This window comes from Triplophysa dalaica, chromosome 20 (assembly GCF_015846415.1).
Source record: "Triplophysa dalaica isolate WHDGS20190420 chromosome 20, ASM1584641v1, whole genome shotgun sequence".
In the NCBI taxonomy this organism is placed as follows: domain Eukaryota; kingdom Metazoa; phylum Chordata; class Actinopteri; order Cypriniformes; family Nemacheilidae; genus Triplophysa; species Triplophysa dalaica.
The window spans coordinates 9,201,311-9,213,938 of NC_079561.1; the positions used below are offsets into that span (position 1 = coordinate 9,201,311).

The window sequence follows — 12,628 nt, forward strand, 5'->3', positions numbered from 1 at the left end:
CCCCTCCCTCATCCGCCCCTCTCAAAGAGAAGTTGTAGTACTTTCATCCACAACTTTTGCACTTAAGTTTACTTTCTCAGGACTTGACAGACGCTTGTGGGAAACTCACGGTTGCAACCATGAAGCTGTGTGAAACATTTTTAGGTCAGTTAACTAACTTCTAATTGCTTCCTGTTTGGCAAATACAGTTTTATACGAATTTATGCCTTTAAAACAAATGTGTTAAAGGTTGTGAAGAGATATGCGATTTGTCAGTGTGCATATTTAATTTTGTGATGCTAGCAACGTTTTTTAGTATTCGCTAATAAGAGTCGTCTTTCGGTGCGTTTTGCCTTTTAACTAAAAATAAATAAATAAAGTCACGAAAAGTAAAGAAAACAGCTGGACGTCTTCATGTTTATAATGCATTTAATGATAAAAACACCTTTGTGTTGTTTCAAAGTGAATGTAGACATATTTTCAACAGACTTATTTTTTGTCGGAATATTGAATTAGATTTAATAGTTCCCTGCTTCTATTGTAAGGTTTTATACCGCATCTCTACAAATGATAACGTTCAGGGACCTCGTCTAGACCTTTCCTAAACTTCAGAGTTGTTGGGTTGTCAGACAAAGAGCGGTTTGTTTCCCGAGGGACCGTGGCGGAAACAATACCAGCCCGGAGGCGCATTCAAACTTTCTCTCTGTTGTTGTCTGTCAGCTTGTTCCATCTGTCAAGTCCATTCGTGGAGTCTGGGGCCCCTCCAGCCAGCTTTCTCAGCTGACTCCCTTATGCAATATTTATACAGACACTATATTCCAAGTGTTCGCCGGGGTGACAGAAGTTATTTCTGTGAATATGAAAACGTGTTTTGCTTTCTGTGGAATTGATAGCGATGAGAGTGCGTAAATAGTAGAGTTATAAGAAATCTGCACATGTTATTACGCCAGTATTGTTTCTTTTAACAGCAAGGAAACGAGCGAGGCAATTTTAAACATCATGTAGGGTTTTTGTATTTTGTACAGCTTCTTCTCGTAATTGCGCGACCATTATGCTTTTATTTGGCAGCATTTAACTAACATTACACACTGCAAAAAGGCACAACAACGTTTCCGACTCGCAGGAGGCTGAGCGTCTTTTCGCGACCGGGACGCTGTCCATGGTGCTGGGCCAAAGCGCTGTCTGAGGTCCTGAACGCGCCAACCGAGCACAGATTCTGGGCTCGTATTCCTTCTGTTTTCTCTTACATATGTTCATAAAGTTTATAAAATGAGAAAATACTCTACGGATCAATCCGATCAGACCCAAACTGGCTACTCCAAGCCTCAGTCTGAGTACATAGGTCAGGATAGTGTTACTTGTTTTCAGGTGTATACTGTTTTCTTTTTGTCTTTTGTTTATTGTTTATTGTATTGTGTCCTGGTTAGAGAGGCAACTGAAATCATATTGATGCGGCGTGGACTATCCGTGATTGATTTCAGCTCCAATGCATAACAATGGGACAGCAAAAAAAGAGCCTGCCGCAAAGAGATAAGAACTTAATAGAATTTCTGAAAGGCGAAGGTTGGCTTTTTGAAAATTCCCCTCGTGTGCAGCATGGAGACAGTAGATAAAGAGTGGCATTTGTGGAGAATATTCTCAAATGGCTTGTAATGAATGGTTGTCATTTTCACTAATGGTTACAAAACAACAAAGCAAAACAGCGGTGTGTGTAACATTTAGGAGTCGTTCCAAGTTGCATTCGTCTGTTTCCGGAAGTCTGTGCTGTGGTAAAATAGTTGTATTTGTTGCCTCTCACTCCTTGTACAGTGCAGACACAGGGATCTGAGATTACTTTTAAATCTTTCAAAAACGTGTACGATTAAATAAATAAACCAATAAATAAATAAATTGGTGTACCATACATTCGGTATATGTACTCTATTTTGCGTTATTTCTAAAACTATATTTATAGATTTTCGAAAAGCGTTCAAATTTAATCTGATCTTAATATATTGCTAACTTTAACAGTGGAGCATTGCCCAAAAAAGTGTTGTATATTGTGTGTGAATCACTGGACAGTACCATTTGGGAAATGGGGAGGGTTCAGATAACCAGCGATGAACGCTTTTCTGGAATATTAAAGATTAATCACCGGTAAAAATAAGCGGTTTACGCTATTAGAAATTTAAACCAACAGTCAGACAGTAAATTCTTTACTGTATTACTAAGCTGTCTGTTTTCGGGCAGTTTCACTGTATACATGATTATCTTGTTTTGACACAAAAGAGAACTTCTACTCGAACAAATCCCCTGTAGTGGGTGCGTGGGTGTGGGTGCAAGATGGAGAAGGAGAGAGGGAGAAAAGGATCGAGTGTGTGTCTGTGTGTGTGTGTGTGTCCTGCACTGAGATAGACAGAGTATGAAATAGAGTGTGCATGGCTGTACACATGCCCGCTGAGTTATTGCGGGGGGATAGTCAAAGCCCAGCCCATCGATGTTGTAGGTTTTACTACAGCTTTCGTGATGTCATGGCAAAGGGCGGAGGGAGGAGGTGGGGGACAATGGCTCATGAGGGAAAGGTAAGTCAATATTACGTTTTCTCGCTGACAAAGGCAAATGAAGCCATGTTTTTGCTTACAAACAAGTAGCGTTCATACCGCCCCGTTCTGGATCCTCGCTCGTCCATAGCAGCACCAGAGTAGAGCCGATCCTCTACTCTGCTCTCAGCGAACCTTTCGGGATACTAGCAAAGAAGTAGAGTTTAGTTGTCTTGTTTAGAATAATCTATAAATTGGATATTTTACCCCAAACTGTGTCACAGCCTACTGAATATACGACGAAGACGAGGGGAGCATCCGTCGTATTTCGAAGCTTTCGTGATTATTCTTTTTCACTCAGGTAATGATGATGTTATTTGGTTTTATATAAATGATATCCTGATACTTTTTCTTAGTTAACATTAAAGCCAATTCTCTAAAATGTTTGGTGGCAAAATACCTGTGGAGGAGCTTTCACAAATTTAGTTAACCTTAGGCTCGGAGTCGTGGGTTGAGTTGTTAGTAGATATTATAAATGTTTAACGCTTTATCATTATACCATTAGCCATTCAGCGATGTACACTACATATCTAGAACATCCCATACCGAGATGCCCTACAGATCAAGGTTAATGGTTTTTACGAAAGATGAGAATATTTCATCGTTGGGTGTTTAATGTGAAACTGATCACACTTAAAGCGCAAAACCTTTCCGTTAGTTGATCGTTGATTGATCTTGTAGTCTTTGAACTGAGACGTTTGCTGGCTGGATTTACTCTGTAAAAGCGCATCCGTTTAGGAGAGGGTATGTCCATGCCTCTCTATTTGAAGATGCTCCAGCGGAGAGTGTGTGGAGTTGACATAGAAAAAGTGATGGAGGAACACTCAGACATGGTGCTCTAACGCAGCGATGCTTATTTGTTTGTCCACTTTGGCACTGAAACCTTGTGCGCGTTTGATCTTTCCTTCATGTGGAGATGGATCGGAATGACATGTCATTATTTCTTACCTGCCTTTATATTTTCTTACATTGATGCTGACTAATGGTCAGATTTGTAAAAGTGCATTAGTGTTTCATTTGCGCTTTGGTTTTCGTGTATTATTCGTTTACGATTGCCATGTCGATATGTATTTATATGCGTCGCTTTGCTGGTAGGCTACCACAAACACATCGCCTGTTTTCGAAGTGATCGCACTTGTAGTGTTTACTCTTATGTAGTTGTATAAAAATCTTGATCTTCTGGCTTACATACGGAGTTAGTTCCATATGGCTCTGTGTAATTAAGGTCGAACAATGGGCGTAGCGCAGGACTCCCGGCCGAGTACGCGAATGAAGAAGAAGGAGGGGTGGCCATTTGATTTTCTGCTGCAGAAAACAGAGTGGAGAGATGCTCTCTTTAAATGTCAACCGCCCCTGGTGAGATGCGCAGAAAAGTCATGAGAGTTGAAGCAATAACGCCCATCCTCTGCAACCATCCCCCGCCCCGGTTCATTTCTAATGAGTGATTAGGCTTTCGCACGGTGCGTGCGCGTCTCCTATTGCTCAGTATTCCGGGGCTAATGTGTAACACATTCGGCATTGTATGAAGTATAATATCAAAGCACCTGCAAACAAGATGGTGGACGAAGTGCACGGCTCAACGTGGATGTGTTTGATCTGAGCATCAGTTATGTGATACTGGAATCACACCGAGCCTTTATACTATATTATGATAGCATGCATATTAAAGTGATAGCTTTCATTTAATTATTATCACATCATCGCGTAATAGCACCCCACAAAAATAGTTGGATTTATTTCTTTTAAGGGACTAATGTCTGGTTAAACAGCCCTAAGCATCAGACAGACTGTGAGAAAAGTAACTGGAGTCGGAGCGATTTAAGTGTGAGTTCTTCTAACTTCTATCAGTCTGAGCTCTGAGGCTCCTGGCGCTACAACACACAGCGCTGAGAGTAAAACTGCATTTCCTTACAAACATCTCGGCTATGGTTGCTACCGTAATTTTAACGACCCCCACTTGTCAAGGTTTTTCAATGTTGCGTATAATAAAGGTCACCAGGACGCAACGTCGATTTATGTATTCTCGTTTTATCTCATTCGCATACAAAATGGTTTTGGTAATAACTTTTGCGAGATCTTATCCGTCGTTTTGCGGAAATTGCGCAGAATTTTTAATAGTCAGGATGCACCCGAGTTTAATAAAAAGGAAATCTACTATCTTCGTGGTTTGGATGCTTTAGGTGGGAGGGGGAATGCTTTCAAAGTTTCCAAATTATTTTATTTTTCACGCCGACGTTAGTACATTGTACTCATGCTTATACAAACGGGAGTGTAGCGGATCATATGACGCAAACAGACGCTCTTTTCCCTCGAATTATGAAATCTGGGTCTTCACAGATCACTTAATCTTATCCGCGGATTAGTTCCTAATATCATATTCAAGCAGAGTTGGTTGCAATATGCGAGCATCGGTGCTTATACAAGCGATGGTGTCCAAAGGCTCAAAATAGATCATATAGTCGGTGTAACTCCAGATCAAAAAATGTGAGCTAAATAACAGTAAAGATGCGGTGCCGCAGCAGGTGCCGCGGGACTGTCGGAAAAGACAGAGTAATAAACATGTGGAATAGAGCAGCTGGGCCAAATTGCGCTCTGCTCATTCAAGGCGCAGCAGAAGCCACGACACCAGGGCCGAGGGTCAGGGTCGTCCCTATCATTAGTGAAGAAAGGTGCCATTTAGAGCAGCCTTGAAACTGCGTACAGTTGAATTGATCGGTGATTTAAAAAGCATCTGCGCGAAATGTCGCTCGTGCATCACGACATTGTCATTGTTTGTTTACTAGTTGGAGATCTCGTGCCGCGGAACAGGTGTCCCCACGCCGACACCGGAAGCGGAATTGCTAACACTGTTCCGATTATAAGTCATCCGTAACCTTGAGAGCTTCTTTTATTTAAGACGCGCGCACAAAAGCGAATTTAGCTATTGCTCCTTTAACGCGGAGTCGCTCTCTCTTTCTGCTGCCCGCCGTTGTCATGGTGTTTTCTTTGCTGCGTCATGAAGGGAAAGAGTGCTCGTGGCTCTCAAAGGCACTTTCACGTGAAGGAGAGCATGATTTTATTATGTTTCTCCTGAAAAGAAAACAAATACGTTTCGGCGGTATATTGTTTTTGCAGTAATAATTAACTCGGGTTGACATAATGCTTTCACCTTTGCTTTTGTGCTCATTCTTTAATCACAAAGTTGAAGTTAAATCCCGCTTAACTGGAGCAGAGAGTGCAGATGTCTCACCCGTGGATTATGTGAAGGCATCCATCCCTATTTAATCTAAACTATGGATTTGTGTCTGTCTCAAAGAACCCTGCATCACTTTGATGGGATTCAGAAGGTTGAAGTCTGCATCTATAACCCTTTGTGTGTTTTGTAATAGCAGGACTACAGTATCTGTCAATCACAGATCATTTATTAATCCCATGTTCCTCTTTGAGTGCAATACCCTGTAGTGAACACTCACGGGCCAATCAGCTAAAAGCGGGTCCTCCTAAGCCATCAGTAAACGGTGAACTGTTTAGCTTTATTAATGTTTTCATTCTCTTTAAAATGAGTGGCACCTGAGCTATCAAGGTTATAGAGGGTGGATTATTGGGGCCGTGCCATTTCAGAGGACCTGAAAAGTGTGGAGCAGGCAATACAGCCGGGTTTATGGTGAGATTTTAAAGAGCCCGGTGCGCTTCGCTGTTCTGTTTATGTGGCTTGAAATTTGTAGAATGAGAACGAGAGGGGGAAGGATTCACAGTAGTGCTGTTGTAGTCACTTTTTTGCGGAGAGGGCTGAAAGTTGATAAATAAGCGTTTTGTTCCGTGCCGGCGTGGGAGTGTGTGTGTAAGGGGCATTGGAAATGCTTTTACTGACAATGCCCTACAGCTTTTTAACTCTGATGACTGGCATCCTGCCTGTCTTTTCTGGGTTATTGCTGCTGCACAGAGTTTTAGGAGACAAATCAGATCTGCCTGCTTTGTTTATTTTGTGCTTGCTAAGAGAGAAGGGCAGATGTTAAGAGAGGAGTGAAAGAGAGAGAGCTCTGAGAAAGAGGCAGACGCAAAGCATGCTTAAAGGCTTCTCTTTTACTGACAGCAAACTCTTTCTGTTGCGCTCTCTTGCTCTTTTACCTTCTCTCTTCTTCTCATGGGTGAGTCCGTAAAGAAACTCCTTCTTAAGGTAAAAAATGAATTGGGATAAAGGCAAATAAAGGAAAATAGAAAAGAATGTAATGAGACAGAAGGCGAAGTGCGAAAGGCAGATGCTGATGATCTCTTATTAGCTAAAATACATATCAAAACTGAAACAGCGATTCTTCCTCAGATGAATAAAGACTTTTAATAATAGAGCCAAACTTTGTAATGACTTTAGTATGAGTTGGAAAATTACTCTGAAAATATTTTGATGTAGAAGTACAGTATAAATTGCCCCATTAGCCTTGTTTTCTGTCCTTTTATCCTCTTCTGTACTAAAGGCTGTTTCAGGTAACTATCCTCACCTGAACACAGACAAAACTTAATGCATTGAACCTTTCAGAATTGACTTTCATATAGAGACCTGACATCTTGCAGCGACGCAACAAAAATGCAAAGTTTCGGTCTCCTTCTGAGATGCTCATCCACGTAGTTTGACTTGATATTGTGGGTTTTGTTCGCATGTGGAATGACTTTTAGAATCTGTGCCCGTTGATGAATGTAATGATAATTTTAATACTTTTAGCGGAGAGGATTTTTTCGCCTCAGGTTTTATCAGAACTCTCTTTTATCATTTTAACACTCATGTCTATCATGTGTGTGCGGTGGGTGTTTTCGGTGGGGTGGGACAGGCAGCGGGTTTATGGAGAGACGGACTATTACTATGATGAAATAAAGAAAGGGGGAAAAAGATCTGATTTATGGTTGATTCATTATTTACTGACCAAATTCCCTCCCCCAGCCTGGTTTAGACTCGGTGACCCCTCCCCTCTCTGACACTCCTGCCTGCTAAAAGCTCAATAAAATGCACAAATGTGATTGATTCTAATAGCAGACTGACAGAGCTTCCAGCTGGGGGTGTTTTAGCATGCATATATATGCGTGTGTGTGCACGTTTGAGTTTTCTGTGAGTTCTCGCCTCACTTTAATTGGAAGTGCATAGGTCACAGGCATAAAAAGCCCAGCCCCCACTATGACCTGTCAAATTGTCACTCTATGGATGGGACATTACTCACCTTTCAGTCAACACATGGCACACACATATAAATGCACCACATATGTGCTGTCAGTTTGTTATATTAGTTAATGCATATACATACAGAGATAAATGTCATGATACGTTCTTCTATTGACCTTTATGTGTGTGTGTGTGTGTGTGTGTGTGTGTTTCTGTGTGTGTTTGTGTAGTCATGCATTTGTGGGTTCCAATATGAAATAAATATAACAGCTTAAAGGGATAGCTTGTCCAAAAATAACAATTATTGCATTATATATTGATCACACAAAAGTAGATATTTTGAGAAAGTGGTTTTACAGTGTAGTTCAGTGCATTTGCATCCAATGTTGTTTGGTCACCAACATTCTTCAAAAAATCTTCTTTTGTGATTTGAAGAAGAAAGTCATTCAGGTTTTGAATGAAATAAGGGGGAGAAAAACATGACAGAATTAATATTTTTGCGTGAACTATCTCTTTATTCTGAATTATTTCTTACACACACCTATAGGATTAAATGGGATTTAAACTGTATTCTAGAGTTTCAGAATAGTCTCAACAAACACTTAACCTCAGATGCTCAGGTATAAAAATATATAAAAAGAATGTACATTTAAACCTTTAAATAAGTTATATAATTCACGCAGCAAAATCGCCAGTGTTAACAAAGGTCAAATGAACACTCACAGTGTATATTTAATCCACACTATCGAAGTGTGAGAGTTACACTGTTAAGAGTTATTTCAACCTTTTTTAACACTGGCTATTTGCTTTGTTATCCACAATATGCACGTCACATTAATATTTTCTAAGATATTTTGGAGAAACGTTATGCAAAGTTAACACTTAATTTAAAATAAACATAACTGAGAACTAAAACCTCCAAACGACTCCGTCTTTTTAGCAATAATAACTTCTGAGCAATAAAATCACGTCCTCTGGACTGGTGTCCTGATGTCAGGATGTAGTTTTTGTTGTGTTCTGTGGATTGGTGAATTCTGTGCTGAGGCTGCTTGTTTCAGATGCAGGTGGACAGGTGATGAGATGATATGGCTGTTTCAATGCTGAATCAGTCCATTACTGAGTCCAAAACGAGCAAAACTCTTGCAACTGCCAGCTCTACTTGCTGATCTAAATGTCTTTGCCTTTTCTCATCTTCATTTTTACATTTCCACTCTTGTTTTTTCTTCATCTCTTAAACAGAAAATGAGTACCGGGGGAAACTCCTGAACCAGCGCTGGACGCGTGGAGACAAGATCAGCCGTTGCCGGCCCTCTCTCAGACTGCAGAGCCGACCAATCAAAGTGAGTCGCACCTGCCTGCCCGGCCAATCACAATGCAGAATCAGACTTCTTGCAAAGTTCGCACAATTATGGATAAATGTGTGTCGTTTACATTTATGACATTCATCAGCTCTGTCAGTCAGCAGGCAATGAAAGGAAGTCAGCATTGTATTACCGCACTGTGCGCAGTTCATACCAGCTTGACCTAGAATGGTTTTGGCAGAGCAACCCTCCCCCCACCTCTCTAAATTAACTGAGATTTTAAAATATCCAGCATCCCATAATTATAACCATTGGGCTTTTCTGCTCACTCCAATTCAGTTTTCAGAGGTTTCCTGCATTGTTTAGGAAAACTAGAGAGGGTTAAAAGCATCCTTGAGCAGCTTTTATTTGCTATCTTTCATCAACATAAAAGAAAAGCTCTCCCTCTCTCTCTTCCTCTGAACCACCCCCCTTTTGGTTTTTCTGCTAAGGTGTCTATTTTTTTCCTTTTAGTGGATGCATCCCCATTTCCTTTTCAGTTTTTTTCATATTTTCATCTCTATCTTTTACTTTGGTATCAGCACTGGGAAATTTATAAGAAATAGGTTTTTAAGGGTAACACTGGGATGGGGGGCAATAGACGGATAGAAAGAGATAGTGAAGCTTTTCTCTCCCTTGGGCCTGTAAATGTTTTATTTTTTTCCTCAGTGATGGGAAGAATTCATCTGAAAGTGATTGATTTATTGATCTCATTTGAAATGTTTAAAGGCTTGCACAAGCAGGCAGTGCTTTTAAGAGCATCCAATTAGATAATACCAATCTCTGACTGATCAGCATCATCCGACTGTGCGCGGAGGAATCAGGGCCAAGTTGATTTTCGTGCTCTTAAAAGAAAACACGCTAGAGAGAGCAGAGTGACAGAGCATTTGATACACGAGCGTGTGTTTATGCACACGCACAAACACATGAACCTACTTTGGTTGTCAGTCAGCCTGTCGAGGGAGCCGTTAACTCCGCTTCTCTGATAGATAGCTCGGATCTCCTTGGCGACCGTATCTGCCTCCTTTAATTGGTCGATGCTTTCCGCAGGTAATTTCGGAGATGTCAGTAGTCCTGTCACTCTAGTGATGGTTGCCACGCCAGGCCCGGTTTGCTGTCCACTTCTTGTAAATGCAAAAATGAATAAAAGGCTCATTTATGCGCGCCGCAGGAGGAGGGGTGACCTTCTTTGTGAAGTCATTGCCCCCAGCCAGTCATTTACATAGAGCTGTCAGAAGAGCACGAAGGAAGGACTCCGTCCGCTTGCATGGAGAGGAGAGCGATTAATAATGTAGCACGCGGACATCCTTGTACAATAACCAATAAAAACCGACAGCTATTATTGTGCGGTTATCTTTTACTTTAATATTTTGGTTATATATATGAGAACATTCTTCTATAAACGATTTTCTGTTTTCTAACAATTACTTATTTTGCTCTTCTTGCATTTTTCTGTCAAAGGTTGTTGTTATTAAAATAGCTGAGAAGGACAGGTTTGAAAACATCATTAAAGGCCTTTGACAAATATTACGAAAGATGAATGATGCCATCGCGCTTATCACAATCCGACGCGACTGACTTTGTGAACGCGTCGATTTAATGAGCTGGAATTCATAATAAAAAAGGAATGCAAACTCGAATGCGCTTATTCGAAAAAGATGCGTAGCTATGGTTACACAAACATGAAAGCCGGGCTGCGTTGACACTAGAAGGACATAGAAAGAGAGAATTTGAAAGTGTTAAGGAAGCGACACTAGCGGAATAGAACGACACGCATCTGCCCCTGGCTTTTGTGTTCGGGGTCAAAGTGGTCGCAAAGCGCTTATCGGAGATACAGAGAGGGCATAGAAGCCCCGCAGATGGGTGACTTGCAACACAACGCTCAGTGTTTCTCTGTCTCGGCAGCCCCCGGTCTTTTTGATCATCTATGTGAGAAAACTTTTCTCCCAGTCCTGCGAGTTGAGCTCCGAGTGTGTGAACCTCTTAAGAAGTATCAGTGTGCATAAAGCATGCTTGTTAATCGAGCACGCATTCACCGATCAAAACACCCAAGAGTCTTTTTGGGAGAGGAAGACTGCACCCTGCACCTGTCTGCCCGGATACACCCCTCCTTAAGCACGCGCACACACACACACAGTCAACTTTTCATTGCCCCATACACAAACTCTCTCAAATCAAACACAACACACTCATTATCCGCCTGTGCTGAAAAGTCAGCTATCAACAGGAAGTGGCACTGCCAGAGAAAGAAAGAGAAAGAAAGAGTGAAAGAGAAACTCCTCTGTGAAAGTGCAGTGTGCTCTTGCCAGCTCTCGCGCTGCGTTCAAGGCAGCAGCTGGGAGCGGGGAGAGCGCCGCTCGCCGAGGGTCAAAAGAAGAGAGTTGCGTGGATTTTCAAGGATTCCTTTCCATTTAAATCTCAGCAAAGAAATCAAAGCTAATGGCGCCATTGTGCTGGCGGAAAACATCCAATGGTTTTACAGTGAGCGGAGCTCCCTGTGTCTGTGCGTGTGCGAGACTGAGAGCGATTGACACCTGCTCCTTTTGTGCCAGAAAACGCAGCGAGTCTAGCGATCGGGGGTCTCTGTGCAATAGGAATTACAGTGATTTGGAGTGCCCGTGTTTGTATTATTTGTATTGCTGCGGTTAATATTGCTATTGTAATTACCACTCGAGCATGCCATGGGGCCGCAAACGCAAATGGCCTCATGGCAGATGCCACGATCTGACGTCACTCTCCGTGGACCGGCAAATCAGGTTGATTGTTCAAGTGCAGGGCTTCAAAGACTGATGAAGGGTACATAAAAGTAAATTAGCAGGGCGGAAAATGGCAAATGTTTTTATGTTTATTAAAGGCGGGATAACATACTATCCCATGCATTCTGACTTCTTTACACTGTTGAACGTGCTGGCTTCTCAGGCTTAGAGATACAGTTTATAACATTTTTGTCAAATGTCTGTGTTTTGTTGGCAATCGGCGCATATGTGCATAATGTAAACTACAGGAAGGGAATACGATGATGTATTGTGTGCTCGTGCTGTAGTTCCGTCCCCCCTTGGTGCCTCCAGCAGCTTTTCCTTTTTCCAGAAATAATCGTACATCTGTATCTCTCTTTTGTAAATTTGATCCAACTAAATACTCGAAGAAGATAAGAAATATGCAATACTATTGTATAGGTTATCAAGATTAATACGAGATTGGCAGAAACTGTGTGTTACCCCATCTTTAAAACAATATACTTACTCGTAAAATTGAACTGTTATTTTTTTGCTCCTGTTCCTTTAAGAAACATCCATACATCATGCACATCTATATACTTTAGATTAGGAAACATTTGATCACTCCTGATATATATTTTTCATTGCTCTGATGTGACATCTTACCCTGTCTTTTCTGTTTATGGGCCCCTAAGTTACGTTCTTGTACAATCTGATGTTAATATTTAACCTTATGAAGAAAAAAGTAATTAAAGGGATAGTTCTCCCAAAAATGAACAATTCTTTCATCACTTGAAGAGTACATAACTAGAGATTTTTTGGGTTTATGGAGTGTCCAACAACAAGTTTATGTACACAGAAGGTATAAAACACTAATGTTTCATA

At 41.2% G+C, this 12,628-nt stretch overlaps 1 protein-coding gene across 10 annotated transcripts in view; it reads left to right on the plus strand.

Annotated features, from left to right (window-relative positions):
• The window catches only part of myt1b (myelin transcription factor 1b), an 80,046-nt gene that overhangs the window by 45,851 nt on the left and 21,567 nt on the right, over positions 1-12,628 (plus strand). For 7 of the 10 annotated variants that reach the window (XM_056733003.1, XM_056733004.1, XM_056733009.1 and 4 more), the window contains exon 2: positions 8,926-9,026. In XM_056733003.1, the coding sequence (XP_056588981.1) occupies positions 8,926-9,026 (101 nt within the window). Of the gene's footprint in view, positions 1-104; positions 145-2,354; positions 2,541-2,578; positions 2,860-8,925; positions 9,027-12,628 lie in introns of those variants that run through there. The other 3 variants (XM_056733007.1, XM_056733012.1, XM_056733011.1) reach the window with 3 other exon arrangements.